The sequence below is a fragment of the Enoplosus armatus genome, chromosome 4 (genome assembly GCF_043641665.1).
Source record: "Enoplosus armatus isolate fEnoArm2 chromosome 4, fEnoArm2.hap1, whole genome shotgun sequence".
Classification (NCBI taxonomy): domain Eukaryota; kingdom Metazoa; phylum Chordata; class Actinopteri; order Centrarchiformes; family Enoplosidae; genus Enoplosus; species Enoplosus armatus.
In genome coordinates, this window is record NC_092183.1 from 15,787,888 (window position 1) to 15,809,180 (window position 21,293).

The 21,293-nt window shown below is 39.4% G+C and overlaps 1 protein-coding gene across 1 annotated transcript in view; it reads right to left on the reverse strand.

Annotated features, from left to right (window-relative positions):
* Positions 1 to 3,617: 3,617 nt before the first annotated feature.
* edil3a (EGF-like repeats and discoidin I-like domains 3a) overlaps positions 3,618 to 21,293 on the reverse strand; it is a 71,912-nt gene continuing 54,236 nt past the window's right edge. The window contains exons 9-10 of the mRNA XM_070903835.1: positions 12,684 to 12,839; positions 3,618 to 3,801 (exon numbers count right to left, since the gene is read on the reverse strand). Coding sequence (XP_070759936.1) covers positions 3,652 to 3,801; positions 12,684 to 12,839 — 306 coding nt within the window. The 3' untranslated portion in view covers positions 3,618 to 3,651. The remainder of the gene's footprint in view (positions 3,802 to 12,683; positions 12,840 to 21,293) is intronic.

The window sequence follows — 21,293 nt, forward strand, 5'->3', positions numbered from 1 at the left end:
TGTGAATTATTTAACTTTCAAATGATGTCAACAAATTTGTAGGAAGGCTGTATATACCTGAGTCAGCAATAGCTGTTTCTCTGTTGCAACCTGTCATACTGTGTACTGTAACAATGACAGTAAACTTTGTGGTCACTGTCATCATCTAGCGCATCCTCAGATGACAAGTGAAGTACCATAAATATATTTATATATCTACTTATGGTCTGATTGTTACCACATAATGCTGACACTTAAAAAGTCCCAGTTACACTTGATAGCCATAAGAGTAAGCACTAACAGTAAGGGAAGAGGACACTGTCATCGTGTTTTTATAATTTTCCATGTCCCGCCTTAATTCTGTCTCTGTTTTAATCACAGAATTGTGGAGACCAGTCACTTTCATTAAAAAAAAGGCTAAAATGGCTGATTGGGTGCATATAGCACGAAATGGCCATGGAAGCATAGAATTAGACAGAAAAAAAGGCAGTCAAAATTAATAGAACCATGATGCTAAACAAAGACTTCATAAACAAAGGTTAATATTGATAACTTCCTCTGCAACACTGTATGAACACTTGACACCTCTCTTGGGCTACTGTACTGTGGGTGGACCTCTCAGTGACTGAGATGAGGACCTGACCGACTGAGAATGAGGAAGGTGGGATAACGAATACATCCTTTATCTGTATATGTTTCATACTGAAGGAATGAACAGAATAAGAGACCAGACATTTCAAGAAAACAAAGCAACCATGTAATTTTCACATATAGGTTTTTATTTGTCAAACTGAAAGAGCTTTTGTTTGAAGCAACATCTTTTTTGAGCTGTACACAGTTTCTCACTCTCCTCTGCAGGCTTGAACCTAACCACCATTATAATAGGTACGTTTTCTACATAGTGATTGACACTCAGGGTGAGGAGGTAAGAAATGAGATGTGAACAGCAGACACAGAAATACAAAGACAGGATGAGTTTTCACTTTGCTGCCTTTTTGAACCTGTGAGATGACGTTTTACAATGCACAAGACAACTGATGGTGAGTACAAAGTAAAGGCTATTAGATTTTCATGATATGCAAGAACATAATGTGCCTGTGGACATGTTTGTTATACTGTACTGTACTGTTCAAACTCATACATCATGCACACTTCCTCAAAGCTTTGTAGCACGCCTGCTGAAAGGAAGCTGACTACAATGATCAATCAGAGCAGATGCTGGCCAAGATATAGCTATTCGGCAATAAACAACAGAAGAGTCAAAATGTAAAATGTTCTAGACAAATTATCTGTGATATGCTTATCCTGTGTCCATGAACCTCAGGCATGACTGATTCACACAATGTTCACATATTGGTAACCTACAGCAAAGTCTTAGAATATAACATACATTGAAGAACAGAACTTTTCCAAGATATCCCCATCTTTAAACACATCAGGGTCATTATACTATACTATATCATATACTGTATACCATATTGTAATTTGCCAAATCAGAATACAATTATATACCAACTATCCAGATAGCAATCACATTTTTTTGTTTTGTTCCATGTTTATGGCATGACAGCTGAAAGTGCTCTGCCACACAACAATATAAAGTATGCTCCAAAATATGTGGACGGAGACACACTTCTAGGTGTTTTTTCTGGCTGTGCTTTTCATCATTTTGGGTGTAGAACTAAGTCCAAAGAAAGTTTTATTCCAATGCATTTTTATTCTTTATATATAACGTGGTGAAACTAACTGTGGCACTCTGCCTCAAGTAATGTCTTTCTTTCTCAGAATAAATACATTGTATTGCTACAATATGAAATGATTGGTTAGTTAAGTGACTGAAAGCTGACAAGTCTTTATTGAAACATGAAGCATAAAAGTCGACACTGCTCCCGTCAGCTCTTATTCTAGCACTCGATGAGCTTTGGGAAAACAAGTCAAGAGTGGAAACCACTGGAGTAATCCAGGCCTATTTTTAAGCCGTGTAGAATGGGCTGTGAGGTTTGACGCTGCTGTGATACCTCAGGTACTTGTTTGCTTCTATTTATCTAACCAGCCGAGCATCACTGCTCATTTACTGCAGGAGGGGGCCAACTGCAGAACCCATACAGTGAAAACTGATGTGATTGGCATAACGGCATCTTTATTCCCTGTAACCTTAATGTGGGTAAATATTTTAAGCACCCTGAAACCATTTGAACACGCAGAAAGCTGCTGTCATGTCATGTGAAAATACCTACCAGTTCTGTATCATTTCATTACTATATCATATTTAATTTAGAGCTCTGTACTGTTGCCACGGTTCATCATGATTTTATGTTTGAGATAATGACATATATTATTAATCTAGGACATTTGCTCTCTTTTAAAAATAAAGAATTTAATTAACACTCATCATTTATCATATCAAAGGGATTAAAGAAAATAAAAGACTGCTTTCAATATTTGAATTATGCATATATGGACACGATTTAATTAATTGCTCTCATTCATTTGACATTTTTCCTTAAATAATAACACAGAAATCTTTAAATAGGTGGCCAAAAAGTTATTTTTTTGTTGGTTATTGTGAATGACATCTATCCTGAGCTTTTTAATTGATTCAACTTAGATCTCCAAGACAACATGAAGACATCAAAGACAGATTTGATGCATCTGACAGCTGAGACAAATAAATCAAAATAAATACCAAAAAAGAACGAGAACAAACAATAATTCCAAATATCTTAGAAAAAGTGTAGTGATAATGAAATAGATACAAATAAAAAATGGAAACTCCTAATGAGAGCATTAAGACATTTCAAATACAGACAGCCTATAAGCCTCAGTGTCAGTGCTGCAGGACCACGTTAAACTGCAATGCTCGTTTATTGTCTCACATATCACACGTCTTTTTCAGTAAGTCTTTTGCAGTGTGTTGAAATGTTTCAGAACTATTTAAAAATGCACATAAAAATAGGTCCCTAAATCAAAGCCATTGCTCTCAGGGCTGGAGGTTTTAAATGATTTGTCATAATATACATTTATAATTCACGCACCATGCAATTTCTTAGTCTTTTACATATAATACAAGAGCATTAATAGTGTGTTTGATTGATGTAGTAATGCCAGTGTCCATTAGGGTAAAAGCATGGCTTGAGGACGTGTGGTAATCAAAGTAAAAATATATCTGATAATGTGATAATGTGTGATCTTTACATGGCATTTTAGACAGTTTAGTTATGTTATTAAGTTGGTTAATCATGTCCGATGAAGCACGGCAGACAGATTTCACATCTTTGTTAAAAAGTGACACTGTACAATAGCTTCCATGGAAACAAGTTAAAACCACAGCGAGACCCCCCTTTTCTGACTCCACCCAAACCCCCACCCCTCCCATATATATTACAGAAGTTCATTCCAAACAGGATGGTAAATCTTGAGAAGAATAAAAAGACAAAGATCACGCCTTAAAGAGGAAACTAAAAGACAAAAGTGGATCAGGGGCAGGTTTTAAATCATTGTACAAAAGAACAAACAGCAACCCACCACAACCAAACACATATTCTTGAAAAATCCATTGGAAATTGATTTCATTTTTACAGGTTGCACAGTTTATTTTTGAAATACTGGGTGAGATACTCCAGTATGCCAAGGGGACAGGGGACAATGGCAAGAAAGATGGAGAAAAGGACTTCACTCTTCCTCTGTGCATCCGAGTATTTCTACACGCAAAGTGATCCTGCCATACCATGACCAGGGAAGGATCCGGACAAGCCGAGCGTAGATGGGTGGATCTATCACGTTCTTTCTGTGTGTGTCGTTGTCAAAGTTCCCTTGGAATACCTAGAAAAACCAGCAGCATGGAGGAATTATTATTTTTGCAATTTATTACGATTTTCCATAACAAAACCAGAAACTACACTCAAGTTTTTTGTCTGCTTGACTGGGTTTTCTCAATTGAGGAAAAGAAAGGAAAGAAAAAGAAATAAAACACAAATCTGAAAATTCAATTTTAATGGTGCAGCAATATTATTAATCAAATGCTTAAGAAGTCAACATGTTGTGGAAAAACATCTACAGCAAAAAACCAGACCAAATCTGATAATGCTTTTAGTGAGAGGCAGGTGCAGAACATTTCTGCTGCATTTCTTTCCTGATTTCTCCAGACTGTTACCTTGAAGGCCTCGTGCCTGAGCAGGAACTGAATGAAGTGCAGCCAATCAGAGCTTCAATTCAAACATTGCCAATAACAGTACATTCCCTGAACTCAGCTGTATTCTCGGCTCTTTTCTTTTATGCACCACACGTGAGCACATCAACAGTTTCCCCCTGAGGAAAATTGTGCGTTGTTAGAGCGGCACAGCTGGAATTCCCACCTTCACAATTAGTGACAGACATCTACTGTTGTTTCTCCTGCTTACTGATTGGTGTTATTAACATGCACCTTATGCTTGTTGGTCTTGTTTTCCTTCATTTATGTCGTACATATTTTGTTTTTCACCTTGGCAATAAAGGAAAGGCTTCGTGGCTGCCAGAAACGTTGCTATAAAAGAAAAGCCCTGTTTCTCCAGTATTGGCTCTGTAAAACTTGTGCAACAGACTAATATGCAATCTGAATCAACACACCTGAAATGCCATCATGTAGCCACTGGCATATCCTTCAGTGTCAGTACTGAAAATCCAGTTGTACCTACTTCAGCTAAATATTCACTTCCTCAAGAGACAGATTTCAGCGTATGCACCACTTTTATAACAATTCAATGACATTTAAGAGCCTTGAGATAAACCTTGGAACAACACTTCAAGGCTTAACTAACTACCAGATACAAACAAGCTAATTGTCATACTGGGACATGTGCTCTATTGTCGATTATTAGAAGCTTTGTGTTGCTGTGTGCTTAATAGACAGTAGAATGAAGTATATTAGGAAGAAATGTATCTACAGGGACTGTTTCATTGAAGGATATGATCATTTCAATTAAACAGTCATGATTATGCCTGTGTAATTGGGATGTGATGGGATTCACTGTTGTGTGGAATGGAAAATCAGTGGGCTGAATCCAAGCAGGTGCTGGAGACAGAGGTTGACCTTTTTCGGAGTAAAGCTTAAACTAATTCTCTTTCACACAATCATAGGAGCTGGTTTGCATTTAGACAGTTAAAACATGGTACTGAAGGTTTCTTTATAGCAAGTGCTAAAAATAATGGCCATGCACCAAAATTCCCATGAGGGATTTTGGAGAAAAGTGGTGTGTGGGTGGACAAAATATCAGAAAATTGAGGTTCAGAGATTTGAAGATGTGATTTTTAAGCACAGCCTCAGTGTGCTTGGTGAAGGAGAGGAATACAAACTTTATAGTCATATTAGTCACACTAAAAAGAGATTTCAGGTGTGCCACTGTCAGTACACTGCCAACAAGAAGAACGGATTGATGTAACTTAGAATATGAAAAATGATGCATGGAAACACATCACTTGGGAAATGAAGTAACAACATGAGAAAAATAACTGCCCAGTCAAAGCAAAGAATGTACAATCCATGTTCAATGCAAAGACCCCCTGGAGCTTCAGGCAAGAAGGAACATGCCATATGTGCAAATAAGTGTGTGGACTCAAGTGGTTAAACAAATGGGGCCGTGTAATGTTAACACAGTTCACTGAATGAAATGTAATTTTATAAATACTTTTTACAAATCTGTCCACAGACAACCAGAATATCCATGTTTTCTTAGACTGGTAAATCCTGCTTTAAAATGGGACACAGCATATGAATTCAGGCTACTGTAAACATAATTATAAGCATAATATAGATTAGTTTGCACAAATAATATTCAGTCTTCTGTGTTTAAAGGGACATGCATCTGTTTACACCACAGTTGAGAAAATTGTGATATAGTTATTTCACCTACACTGAGTGAGCGTACAATCTCATCCACCATCATAATAAACCTGAAAGTGGCTTTATGTTACAAGTTAGTAGCTTATAGAGATAGAAATAAAAGTATGATTGAGTCACGTACTTGATGGTGGAAATAAAAAAAGTTAAAAGGAAAATCAACACAACTGAAAAGTGTGAACTTGAACTTTTTAATTTAACTTTAATAAAAACTCAACAAGACGTTTCAGTTAACTTTCTTTAGACAGAATATGAAGCTCAAACAAGCCATTGTGGTCGCTACGACAGAGAATGGTACTACCTTTTGTCTGTCATAACATATCCATCCAGTGTCTTTGCTGTGCTATACTTAACTCTTTATGGAGCAGGCTACTGTTTACTTGACTCTCCAGCATATTAAAATGATTCCTACAACACAACTGACACTCGTGTTTAGGCACTCTTCTCAAGTATGTAATAGCTTCTCTAGGTATCATGTTAAAATGCTCTAATGAGTGTTTTTTTGAAGCCACTTCAGCTTGATGTTGGTGCTTGTGAAAACCTAATATATTATAACTGGAAATTTAGTTTTGAGCCTAATGCCTCTTTCATCGTTTTAAAACTTTAATAAAATGAATCTCAATAAAGCATATAATTGTATAGGTCTCAATACTGTTGCTCAGATTCTACTGAAGCTGTAGCTTCAAACATATGGTTTACAGATGTAATAGATACTCCCATGGACCATTTGGCTGTCCATTAGCAGCTGGACATGTACGATGTAATTATCCCAGATCAATATGCGAAGATGTGACAAGATACCAAACCTCTCCCTCTTCCTAGAATGTGTGTGTGCTTCTATTAATATGACTGCTTTCATGCAAGTCTTCATTCTGTCGTTTTCAGTGCTTTCGTGTGTTACTCTTACAGCAGACTAAAGCTGAAATCATGTGACAGGTGTACACTTTCATTACTGTCCTTATTTCACATGTCTAATACAAACGAACACAGGCCACCTTTTCATCCTACATTCTTTTTTATTATTTCCATCCTGCAGTGAAACCCATTCTCTCCTCTGTCTTTCTCAACTATATTGTAGAACAAAGCCTAGACTGTAGTCAGACAAGGTTTGCATCTGCAGGCAAGCAAACAACACCACATCACATGGCATTCTGCCATCTGTATCATTTCTCCATCTTTCTCTTTATATCATCTGCTTCTCTCTATAAACTTAAACCCCACATAATAGTACTTATGTTGTCATAATAGTATGTGTTGTAAATTGTTTAACAAAGATGTTTGTCAAACTTTCTCAGAGCCTAGTAAACTATTTCTTGTCAAATTATTTTATATTTCCACTCTGTGTTAAGTTCATGGTATCAGCCACTGGTTACTCACTTTAACCCCTCTAAATTATAATTTATGTCTCAGAGTCTAGGAACCGAATCTGCAGTATGTATTAGAGCAGTATGGCTTCTTATGTCACTGCGGTAAAGTGGCACTAACGGTTGGTAGAGCAGCAGCAATGTGTGCTGGCTCTGTTTCAGTAAATGTTCATAGCGTGTCCCAATAGCATTCTGCTTACATACAGTATATTTATAATACAATAAACCTGTAGTGAAGGATGTCAGTTTTGAAATCCAGCAAAGACCACGAAATTCTAGCAGTTTCTAAACCATTTTGTGTTGACCTGTTCTTTTCACTTTTTATTGTATTTTAGGACTGCAACATTTCACATTGGGAAGCGAGAAATGTGTCGCTTGCAGGAGTGTTGCCACAGCTGTAATGTGACAACCAGGGCACATGATAGCACAATATAAAAAGGCAAGACAGAAAGGCCATAAAAGCAGCAGCTGATTGAAATATGACAATAATCTCTCCTGGACTGTCTGGGGACAGTGCACAGTGTCAGAGGCAATGTCTCTAAAGTAAACTGCCTGGAACAGGATATGTGAAGAATCACAATAAAAGCACAAATACTGTAAAGCTAGGAAGAAAAAAAGAAAAAGGATGAGCAAGGTGATGAAGTATCCTCAACGACAACACATTGGCAAACAACCATAAGTCTATAAAATAATTCAGGGGCAGAAAGAAAGTGAGTACAAAATACTGTATGTCATTTTGATTTATTACACTTCAATTACCCATATATCTATGTAAGCCATTACCTCTAGCCAAACTCTATAAAAGCTGGGTCACAAGCTTCACAAGTATGCCTCGTAAGGACATCATCAAGAGCAATCAAAAACTTACATTTAAAAAAAAAACTTGTTCACTTATTCATGTAATTATTTATTTGCAAACACAGTGCCTTGATGGGTGACCTTTCCAAATTGCTTCAAAATTGGACCAGTCATGCAGCAGGTTGAAATATGGCTTTTCCTCCCCTGATCAAGTTGGTGGATGTGGGATGTGTTGTGTGAACTACATAAGCCAAAACAGCTTCTGAACTGTTTCCGTGGATCCGTGGTGACTATTTTAGGTTTTTTGTTGTTATTAAAAATGTGTCAAAATTATGTATTTGCAAGCAAACAGTCATGATTACTGAATTATTAATAGAGTTAGACAACTATAACACTCTGCTCTTGTTTTGTCCTATAAAACTTTAGTGACTGGTGACAGTCAATAAAGAGTTAGTTCTAGAGAACAGAGACAGAACCTACATTTAGGCTTTATTAAGCAGAGGGAATAATGGATTTTATTTGTGTCCCAATACAGCAATGAGAAAGTAAAATATATATACACAGCCTGACCTGCTGGGCCTGGAAAAGGCACCAGCTGCTGACAGGGGTATCATTTGTCCAACTACTGGCAACTAAAATAGTACGTAGATATAAAATAACAAGAATGTCTGTCAGCAGGGCTCCTCTGTGGAGTCGCTTCCGGTGCAGGCTCCGCTCTCAGGGCAGCTCCACTCTCAGGACAGGAAATGCACACAAAAATTACAAAATAAAATGGTGTAGACACTTATTTCAGTCCTTCGTCTACAAATGACCTGAACGATAGAAAAACTTTAAATCTTAACTCTTAACTTAACAAATAACCAACTGGGGCATCATAGTCAACATCTTAAGACAAGTGCGTAAGTTATAAAGTTATAAAGCCGAACACAGTTACAGTTAGCTTAACGTTACGTTATCTACAGAAAATAAGCTGATCCTACCATAAAACTTCAGGAGCTAACGCTAACCACCGTTAGCATAACTACCTTTAAACCAACACATAGCCTACCCATGTAGATAGCGGTAGCTATTTTGATGGTGAACATATATGCAAGAACCATGCATTCAGACTTTTTTGGATAATGCAAAGCAGTTGAGACAGTCACCTACAGTCGTCACCAAGCATAGTGTTGCGAATACAACCGAGGATTCCCTAAGTTTCGTCCTTTGGGTACGTAAAAAACATTTGTTATTTCCTGTTCTGACAGTGGAGCTGACTTGAGAGCGGAGCCTGCACCGGAAGTGACTCCACAGAGGAGCCCTGCAGGCAGACCCCTCTCAGTTATAATTATTTCATCCAACAATCGAGACACAAGCATATAGAACACATTCCTGTGTGTGTGTCTTCAGGCTGACCCAGGAGCCACAACTCTGCTCCCAACTATTGATTTCCCAGGCTGGTGGAGTCTTGGGTGCGCATTACTAAGGGAGGCCTTGTATGCCTCTGGAGATACGACACTGCCCATACTCCATTATTTAAACCTGCTGCACAGGTCAAGGAAGCAGGTCGCTCCGATCCCTTTGCTCTCTGTCCTCATGTTGCCTTAGCCGGCCACGGTGATACCAGGGAAACTCAGCCACGTCTTAATTGAAAGGTCAAGAGCAGCCTGCCAGCCTAGAAGAAGCAGTTACACTCAATCAAACTGAACTGCACAACTACTTCTTCTAAGAGGATGGCAATATGTTATCTAGTCCTGTGTTTTTCTAACCCTGAAGTGGATTAAACCTCGCAGCCAATACTTTCCAAGACTGTAGAAAAAGAAAATATGAATGTATCAGTGGTTCAACTTAAGATGATTGTATTCACAGCTATCTTACATTCTGTTACCCTCTGACCTGGAGGGAATTGAAGGCTCTAATGGCTAATTAACCCCGTGTCACCAGAGTGAAACACTATTAAACATAAATCAATTACTTTTGTGCTTGATTGCCCCCATCAACTGACTGTGTAAATATTGACACCCCGGGACGAGCGGTGGTGCAGGACTAGGCGGAGTAGTGACCCAGGTGTGGAGAGTGTGTGCATGTGGGAATGCAGCCGAGCCGATATGTATAATTATGGAATGTATCCCAGTTTAATTATGTTTAAACAATGGACTATGTTGTTGCTTGTCTCGGTTACAAGTGCAGTACACAGGTATTTGGGATTTGTGTGTTAAGAAAAGGCAAACAAGGCAATCTATGGATTTTGCAGCGGGATACTGTTGTGTGTGTGCGTGCCACTGCGCCCTGCTTTGACAACATCTGTATTCTGACTGAGCCTCCTCTCTCAATCTAGATCTAACTGCCTGCAGCCTCTGCCACACAGGAGCTGGAGGGGGGAGCTGAGAAGAATACTTACAAGCCTCAACCACTGTGCCCGAACCAGACACCCAGACACACACACACACACACACACACACACACATTCACAGTATATCCCTGCCAAGTCGAGCATTGTGGTGTGGCAGGAGGAGCCTCGGGAGTCCAACAGCCAAATGTGTCCTCTAGCATTAATGGCTGCTTCAGCTGACTGAAGGGGGAAAACACCTTGAAGAATCATACATCTGAACAGCCCCTTGGCTCCGTCGAGGGACAAACTGATTGACATTCTCAGAAGCCTTGCTAAACACGCCTGCCCTCTAATACAGAGCACATGCACACTCAGATTGACTGCCTATCCTTGCTTTTGTCCTGAATTACACAGCAATAATAACACAGGGAAGAATATAGATGGTTGAAGAAATGGCTTGTATCTGGGTTATTTCTGAAAATAAGATTTTAAAATAAAACCTAATAAACCTAATAGATTCCTGAGATGTCACCTCCTTGCCTTTGCTACCTCAGATGATGTTTGCCAGGCCTTCAGAAGTTTTCCGGTGCTCAGTATTGAGATTGCTTGAGAGAAAATCACGCTGAGCATGCAATGGCCCCAAAGATCATCATGGGTGTTGAAATTATAAACTCCTCAAGCAAGGAATCTGAACTGTAGAAATGGAAAAATATTTCCGAGCATTGGCTCTGCAACCAGGAGAAGGGCATAAACTGATATTTTGAAATGGCAGTTGAAGTAACCACATAACCTATACAAACTGCTCAGAATCAGTTTTTACGAGAGAGCCAGACATCATAGCTGATGCTTTTATGTGCACAGACTGCAGGGCATAGACTGCTGGTGAACTATGAAATCAAGTATGATGGCAAATTAGAGACTAAAGGATTTTAGGCCATTAGAAAACTATCCACAAATGCTTTCAAATTGGACTATTATTTCTAAATGTGTGCAATAAATCTGCATTAATACATTAATGAGTGTCAATACATATTTAAGATTGAATCTAGATTAAATCTAAATCAATCTATCTTCAATTATTAATCAAATACTACGGCAAATAAGGGCCTAAACTTCCACTCGCAGTCTCACACGTAGCTTTTACTAGATGCTAGTTTTGTGTGATTTAATCTCATCTGCTCAGTCCCCCAAAAAAGGCTGCATCCAAGCATGAAGACATTCTCTCTGCCTCTGAATATCTTAGAAGCACTCAGATTTGAATTGTCTGTGCAAACCTTTCCACTTGGTCGCAAAACAACAAATCTTTCAGTTAAGTGGAACAACTTCTACTCATTCAAACTGTTGGATTTTGTTTCATGAAATCTTTTATATATATTCAGTTCATGAAAATGTCTTTCACAAGTAATACAAAGATTATTACACTCTAAAGCGCTCTTTATATGATCTTAAAAACTTTCAAATTATGTTCAAGACATAGATGAAGATTACACTGTGAGATTAGAACAGAAGAGATAATACAGTAGATTGCACTGAAGATAGTTCATGATCTCAGTGTATGACAGAGGGATTTCAAGCATCTCTACAGTATTTGCTTTTTTGTGCAATATGCATGTTTGGATTCTACTCAAGTTCGGTTTCTTTATTTTCAATAGTCAACACATCACCAATACATGAATAAGGAGAAGAAGTAGGGCTTATCTTTCAATAACACAGCAAGAGAGAAAAGTAAACACTGCCTCTCTTGCCACCAGTATCTGAAAGACAAGGGGCTTCAGCCTTAGCTGTGACACTGTGCCTGCAGCTCTCCTGATATCAGCAGAGAGGCTGCTGCAGCCCGGCGCTGTCTCTGTTGTCGTGGGCGATTGGAATGGACATGTACTCTGTTGAAGGGCCGTAAACAAGATTTTCAGCATAACACTGGCCGGGCCAGGTTGACAGTGTGGTCTTATCTGATCCCAAACCAGAGAGAGGCAGTAGGACAGACCAGGCAAGCTCAGTTTGAACCACAGATAAGAAGATACTAAAGGGAAGTGGAAAAGGAGAAACAGACAGGTCCCAGAAATGGACATTTTCACATTTAATACTTAAAACATTTTGACATTTGCTGCTTTGTATTTTTGTCTGCTTCAGGTTTCTGTCCTTCCTGTGCATTTTTCTGCTAACTCTGTTTCTCCATACCCAGAATGCCCCTTTCCTTCGTGGTGAGATATATAATTCAAAACTTCATCTCTCACAGTACCAATAAAAATGCATTTTTGATTTCTCATGAGACTAAGGATGTATGTTGGCAGACATGGCTTAAACCTGTGCGACTTGTGTTTGATCATGGTTATTACAGGCTGTGAAAGCTCCTTACCTTGTCCTTCCCCTGTTTCTCGTCTTGATATACATTCCACCGCTCTCCATCATTACTGTACGCCAGTTTGTATGAGCCGACAAACTGGACATGGCCAAAGTCTTTAGCTCCCTGGGTGATGATACCTGTGACCTTGGTAGGCACCAGCAAGTCCGCCTGAAAGAGGAAAGAAACAGAGAGAAAGAAAGTAGAATGATACATTTAATTCCTCAAGAAACTTGAACTTGTGAAAAAGTGTCAGAGATGCTTCATTTTCACCATCTAGTCAGCATCTTTTTTTCCCCTTTTGATGTCATCAGAGGATTTACTGTATAAAGACACTGGGTGCAAAAAGTCAGTTTCAATTATCCTCAGAATATTGAACAACAAGGCCAAGTCCACAACCTTGCCTCAGCAAAACAGAAATCGCACGCCGCAGCAGCTTCTGAGATCCAGACTGCTCCATTTGGGTTAATTTTTAATAGGTTCTCATTTGTTGCAAACAATTTACAGCGCAAGGGTGCTAGGCAGTAAACACACAAACTGTTACTTTTATTGACATTTTAGGGGTTCATTTTGCTTCATTATTTAGAAACGTACACAACACTGTTGGGTTGAGATTCAGAACGTAGTTAAACTGAACCCCAAAATGTATGACAACAAGAATAAGTACTATAACTCCGTCACATGTACCGGGTTCACTCTGCTTCAGAGAAAACATTATGTAATTATGTCTAAAACAGGTCAGGCTTTTTTTCTAAGTAATGCTTTTTCCACCATGTTAATTATGTTAAATGAATAATGTATGTAAACAATCTAAAGCATAAGTTTAAAGGAAGGTGTTGCCTAACTTGACTAACATGAGCAGTACAGTGCAGTGCAAAAATACAGCTCATACTGTAAAGGAACATCAAGGGTAGTATTTCAAAATAAGTCACTCCCACTGATCTTTCATAAGCATAAAGCAGCGGGTGTTGTGTAATGGTAAAGTTCATTCCACTGTGCAGAAATACCTTTACACCTGTTGTGTATTAAGCCAAATGTTGTTGTTTTGTACACAATACATGTGATTAACTTTCTTTAACCTCCTAAGACCTGGCATCCACATGCGTGGACATCACATTTTGGGTTGTCTATACCATAATACTTAATTCTGCTTATATGGCTTATACGAGTGTCCCCATATGTGGACATCATTTTTCTCAAAAACGTCATCATGTCAAAAGATGATGCTTAGTTTTTATACTTATCAGGTCCCAATAAGCCCAAATAGCAAAGAGAAATTAAAAATGCATACCAAACAAGGTTAAAAGAGCATGTTGTTTTATACTTATGTAAAAAGATGCAAACAACAATTCTTACAGTGCTAATAGCCTAAATGTCACAGTGAAACTGTTTCACTTATCACATACATCTACGTGGCATCGATTCGCAGTCGATACAGGATGAAAAACATGGAGCGACTGGGCATTTTACTTTCACATATAGTGGCAAAATTTAGAAGCACAAGGAGAGCAAGAGAGAGAAACATAAGCATGCAGATTTATTTCTTCTGCTGAATATACACAACAGTGAAACAACCATACATCACACTAATTGGTCTGGTCATAGGCCAACATAAACTGTGTCACACGGCTCTGACAAAACAAAAAAGGGCCCGGCGTATATTAAATAAATAAGCAAACAAACTGAAGTAATGCATGAGTTATGGCTGACTTTCATTCCACCTCCTGGTCTTGACACATTGCAGAACACCACTGTGCATCTCAGCACATCGCACCACACTTTTATTGCCTGCAATATGTTACAAACCTTGAAACAATATCTTTTTTTTCTGAGCAGCGATGTGAATGAGCTCACTCTGAGTTTTCATCTCTCATAAGGTTTCAACGCGGCTCCAGAGCATCTCTTTGCTCCCAGCTACTTTAAGATTGAGGACTGCTCCTTGGGCATTGGAGGGGCCTTCTTAAATGCAGACCCCCTGCTGTGTACATGAGCAGGCATAGACCTGGGTCCTGACACACATGTAGACAAAGTCATGCCTTAGCGACTACAAAGCGTGCTCTTGGCTTTCTAAAAGGCATCCATGTGGATAAAACCCCAGTTCTCCATTTGTGAAATGTTAAGCTAATGAAAGTAGAACAAAAGACAGTGAAGTTGCGTACAGACGTTTAATTCTTAACAATGCTGTGGTTACAGGTATGCAATTATGCAGATGCTGCACAGTACGTATGCATGCTTCATTTGTTGTGAATACACTATTCATGAAGTTTCTCCTTCAAATGCAGCCACTGATTCCCTTTTCATGCAAAGTCGTGCTTATATCTGTTTCTGAATGTGGCAGTGGCAGCCGTGTGGAATATTTTCCTGTATACATGTACCTATGAACACCAGCACTGTTACAACAATATATACAATAACGTCACAACCTGCTGGATAAAGGGGGCCAGAGAGAAACAGTAGCAGGGGCTGCTTGGTTGATTTAGAGGGGCATGACACCATGCATTGTGAAGCTTTGATTATGCTCCAGTTGCAGAACGTTGAGGTAATCTCGTTCTACCCAAGCAGTCAAGTCTGCCACCAAAACAAAGACAGGCTTGAAGGGGAATCTGTAATTGCTGTCACAGGTAGCGGTCAAAAAATACAACCGCCCCTAGCGACGCCAGCTCTCAACACTTTGATGGCCCAAACTGAATTAGGGCGCGAGATAAGCTTGTTAAAGCAAAGGCCTCTCCTCCAGCCCCCACCTTCTGTTCTTTCCTCCATCACACTCTCAATCCCATTGCCTCCTCCGTGAGCTGTTAACCCAGACAAACTAGGATTGTGTGAAGTCTGTGTAGCAATCTCTGAATGCTCGTGGCATAGATGTTCCAAAGAAATAGAAACCCGAGAATCAATTTTTAGGATTTTGCTCGCTGTGTCTGAGATTAAAGAATAAGATTCATGTAGCTCTAATCTTAGTTTCCAGTTCTCCCAACAATACAGCTGCACATCGAAAGGGGACACAGGGTCAATTACTTATTTGTACTTCTCTTTGATGGCAGCACGCAAAGGGGCAGCGTTTGTGCACTTCTGCCAGACAAACACTCATCTCCCCTGCTCATTAAGACAAGAGTTGGTGTGTAAATCTTGTGTCCCTATTTGAAGTGGCTCTGCCATTTCAGGATAAAGAGATTAATGCAGTGAGAGGCAGCTTTATAAGGAGCCGAGTGAGGCCCAGTTTCTTACATTATGAATACAGCACATGCATACATAGCATCCTGCTGACATTCTCCCTCCAGCTGTGCTAATTTAACTGTATGTGTTGAAGACTCATTTAATCTTCAAAGCCTGCGGATTATATATGTGTGTGTGTGTGTGTATGATGCATACTTTCTGTATATTCTCCTAGTCCTCAGTGCAGCATTCAGAATTGCGTGCACACAACTCACAGAGCCATGAGGAGGACATTGCTATGGCCCATCAACCCCACAACAGGACAGCTATCATTAAAGCTTAAAGCTGTGGTGAGAGCTTGAAAACACCCTGTTTCATTGCTCTTCTCTCTAGGGGAAAAACCTATAGCTGGTCATTTTCTTTATCATACACTAAAACACCACCACAGGCTAAAAAATCTGACACTCTTATAGTTCTGAAAGCTTAATTTACAACAGGTAACATTGTCTTTGTGACAAACCAATGACAAAATATTTATGATTAATATTGTTATGTTTATCACAGGATAGAAGACAGGCCGTCTAAAGTCACAGTGTATTTTTGTGAGATTCATTCATAGCATACAGAGTAAACCCTAGTGAATGTTCACATGCTATCACTGTTGTTGGTTGACCTGGAGGGAAAAGTGGGAGCCATCACAGCCCCTCCGTGTGCTTTGGGCCATAGGAGAGGAGACCTGACTGAAGCGACTCCCATTTGCATGAACTTTTACATGAGCTGTCAGATGTGCTTGTTATCTGAACATAGTATTACATGCCACATGCCAAAGAAGACTATTCCGTGCTGCTGCAACCCTACTATCTCAGAAAAGCCCCTTCACCCTGAAAAGCAAAGCTAAAATGACCAAAAAAAAAAAACGAGGGATGAGGCAGAAGGCAGACAATTTCCAGACAGATGGCTGACTGAGTGCAGCACTTCACTACTGAGTGCAAAGAAAAGCCTGTTTGTGTCATGACACCTTTCTGAGCTTAAAAATGTGCCATTCCACACAGAGGTGAGCCAGCTAAGCCAATTCCGCGAGATGAACCAGGACTCTCACTGAGCTTGAAAGGTTGTTATGTGCAGATTGTCCCAGTACCATGAAAGTGAAAATGAACAGATATAAAATGGTGCTTCATACTTATAGCCCTATTCAGCAATAACATGAGCCCAAACAAATTAGACTGAAACTCATTTTGTTTGTTTTGTTTATTACCGTAGAAAACAAACAGCCTGTAGCCCCTCACAGACTCAGCCTGTTGGACAAAGAGGCCCTAATGACTTATTAAAATGTAATATCTAGGGTGCTGATTATAAATAGCTGCAGGTCAAGATGAAAAAAAGAGAGAAAAGTTTCTTAAGAGCTAACAACTTGCTATGATGGCTACATTCAAATCTTTTGAGTGTTTTAGGATGAAAATCCACAAATGAACATGTCCCACTTGACAGATAAAACTATTTCTTTACAATGATACAGTGATAAAAAACAAACAACAAATTGAAAGCACTGCTCAGAATTTTACAGCTAGCAAAGCAGAGGCATATGACTTGTGTGTGTGCCTCAGGTTACGTATATGAGTAGATGCCCTGTTTGGAAATGTATCACTTAATTTCAGGATACTGTGATAGTTTGTCTAAATATCACTGTCGGTAGTTGTCACCTTAAATTATATCACTTTATTACACAATTTAAATAAACACGACCTAAAGGATATATACAGCGTTTTTAAATGTGCAGCCACACTATCTGGAATATGGTTAATGTTACTTTTGTGTTTATGTTCTCTAAGGAGGTGGTCTCACCCTCCATCTCTACATTATGACTCATTCTCTCTCTTTCTCTTTCATAGAGAGGCACACACACCCACGCACAAACTCTCCTCCAACCTCACTTTTTCATTCTCTTGTTGTTTCTTTTTCTACAGTATTGTGTGATCTATAATTTGTTTGTGTTTCTGTGACTATGTGTCTCTCATGTTGTGTAGGACCTCACATCAAAGTCTGCAAGTTAACAGGCTCCATGCAGTAGCACACAGTCAGAGATTGGTGATTGAAATTAATGTTAAGTCCTATTTTATGGCTCTTATAAGGCACACATATGCTGCAGACGCACAGCACACACACACACACACAGTGAATCTCCTTTCTGAAGCCTTTTGTGACCGGTGTTTCCACATGGAGTGGTGGGATGTCAGAAGGTATAAATGCCTGCTGAGCGTTCACACAGAGTAGGGAAGGTGTGCAGACAGCCTGAAGTGTGAGTCAGTTGCATTCAAGCATTGAAGCATTGAGGAAAGTAAAGGCAATGTCATACAGAGAAAGTCCCGTCATGGCTGCACCATATTGTTTCAGGCTGGATAGTGTGGCACTGACCACATTCCATGAACTTAAAACATTTTCTCCTTTTTGAAATCTGACTTGTGTGCAGTGTTTTTGGAAGTGCTAAATGTGGAATGTGAATCAAATGCACTCTGCTGAAAGAAACATCTCCATGTGGAATGAGCTGTTCTGACACGAGGATAGATGTCTTTGTTACGGAGCAAGATGACTTGTTTTGGCACTACATTAAGAGAGTCAGCTGGTTGGCTGGTCAAGGCACATCTTACAGCCAAAATGCTAGGGATATAAATACTGGAAAGGCACAGTGGAGTGACTCACAGTGAATTGCAAAATGGTGGCAAGCACACAAATGTATAAGCCAAACAGTTTCACATAGCATTGACATTGCTGTGCATTGAACATCTTCCCCCTTACTCCCTCCTCCTCTTCACTCTAGTCTTCATGCCACTTTCATGAATGAATGTTGCATGTAACTGAAATTAAAGTCTTTGTTATTCTGTCCAAAAATATCTGCAATTTTTCCATCTTCAAAGTATGCCTGGCACATAATGAATGACACCTGCATGTAGATAACCCTAAGCAATCTGCAAAGACCTGAATGAATCTCTTTTTCAAAAGCAGGATGCCCACAGTGCAGGAAAACATTTTTTTTTGCCGTGGTAGCAGCATGGCTCTAGGGATGGCAATGTTGGTCGTCTTCCTGGGCCATGGAATTTAGAACAGATATCAATGGTGCCTACTGATTTTGATGATCCCCTGAGGTCATAATTTTAATGCATCCAGCAAAATAACTGCATAATTACCAAATGGATTGACACAGAATTTTGTACAGACCTTTGTGGTCCCCTGACTTTTCCTCTAGCGCCACCATGAGGTTGACATTTGTGGTTTTTGAGTGAAATGTCTCAACAACTATTGCATGGATTGTTGGGAAATTTGGTACAGACATTCACGCTCCCCTCAGAATGAATTGTAATGAATGTTTAACTTTGGTGATGCCAGGACAAAATTTCAATTGTCCAGTACTTTGGTTTATGATCATATACCTGAAAATGATTGACATTACCATCAGCCACAGCTGTACTTAGCATTTGGCTCAAAGCACCACTGTAGTAGAAGTACAGCCTCACAGAGCAGCTAGCATGGCTGCAGACTCGTGTTATCAGTAAAAGACATAGACATACAGTATGTTACAATCCTGTGAGCTTCCTGGAGATTTTGTCATCTTTTTGTCAAATGCTTCTTCTTTAAGCCATTAAGAAGCATTGGTAGAATTAGTATTAGTGGAAGTATTGGTGAGGCTGTGTTATATACAATATAATTGCTAACATTTGCTAACAAGTCTGCATAGAAAAGGGACCCTCTCCTTTTTGCTTTTTGTTTGAAGACATCTTTTTCTCACAATAACACAATAACTTAAGTGCTTTAAAATAGAGTACAAATGCACATTTAGACCATGAAAGTATTATTTAATTCCTCTTCTTTCCTCCAAAACAAAGGCAGGCTTTCATCAAAGCCAGTGCATCAAAGCACAAACATTACTACCTGAAATTCTAATAGGCCGCTGGGAGCACGCAGCCATAAAACAAATGGAACCTTAGTTAGCATGTCAAGTTAAGCCTAAATGGTTGCATGAACCAACGAAGGGAATTGGCCATGGCAAAAAGAACAGGAAGGAAATCAACCATGGTAGTCCGGATCATTTGGAGCTATCACAGCAAGGAGAACAGCATCTGTAGAACCAGCGACTTGCATACCGTCTCAGCATGAGTGAAGTGAGGGACCCCATATGCGTAAAAAATGGCCTTGACGCTGCACTAGTAAAGGACTTGGGGGATTTCACACTCTGTTTAATGTTCACCGTGACTAGACATGTGATGGACACTTACTCACTGATAAAATCTAAAGTAGTCTGTCTCCCTGTGTGATCTTGTCTGAAATCAAATCTTTAATTCATGGTGGAGGAAAAAAATATTCTGTTGGAATATTAAGCAAGTGAAAAATGTGAAACGATTTAATGATCTGAAGTATGGTGTTCCCATTCTAACAATGATGATACACGTTTTTAAAAGGTCCTACAAAATAGGTGAGTTAAAAATAAAATCGGTTACGACTGGCTGCTGCACTCATCAAGCCTCGCTCCTCTCTCCCCTCTCCAGCTTCTCACATGGTATATAAAATATTCATATCAAATTCTCACACATGTGCGCACATACACACACTCTCTGCACAAAAAACATGGTGTGCTTCACACGCAATAAAAATGGAAACCATGAAATTAAAAAATAGATAACATTTATGGACATAAGTGGTCTTTGCAATATGATACTTACCCTGAAATGAATCAATGCCCAGTTTTCTACAGAGCTTAACTTTGGACTATTCTGAATTAATCATAATACTGTAGGATACAGCAAGTAGCAGTGCTGCTTAAGTGCAGTCCACACTCTCCTGGGAGCCTAACATACAGATGTCTGATTTAAACCATAAGATACACATGCAGAACACACTGGACCCAATCTCTGCTGCACTGATTTCAGCTCTGGCGCCTTCACTTCTGACAATTCCTGTAGATCCCACGATTACAGCAGGAGCGGCTGCAGACTCATGAATCACTCATCCCAAGATAAAACAGATAAATGCATCCTACGTTAGCTGAGAGGGAGTGAGAGGGACAGAGGTAGAGAGAGGGAGATGAGGATCAGGATGAGGTGTTGAAGGATAAGATGGCTTCCTCAGATAATGAAAACAAAAGAGCAACGCTACACAGGTTCCAAGCAGACCTGTACGTTTAAGGATATAGTTGGAGGGAGGGGACACTAAAAACCACCCAATTGAATCAGGGAAGCAGATGGATTTACCATCCCTTCCGTAACTTCATTTGTAAGTTAATTGAATCACCATACTAGCTGCAGGGAAATTGAATAAAATAGAGCAAAGAAAGAGCCATATTGGACAAGATTCAAATGAGGCTCTGACGATAATTCCTTAATGAAATTTTCATCAGGCGTGTTTCCAAATTAGTGTGGATTCTTTCTAAAATTCTTCTTGAATTCTTGGATAATGTTCTCTAGATGATTGAATTAGCAATAGCTG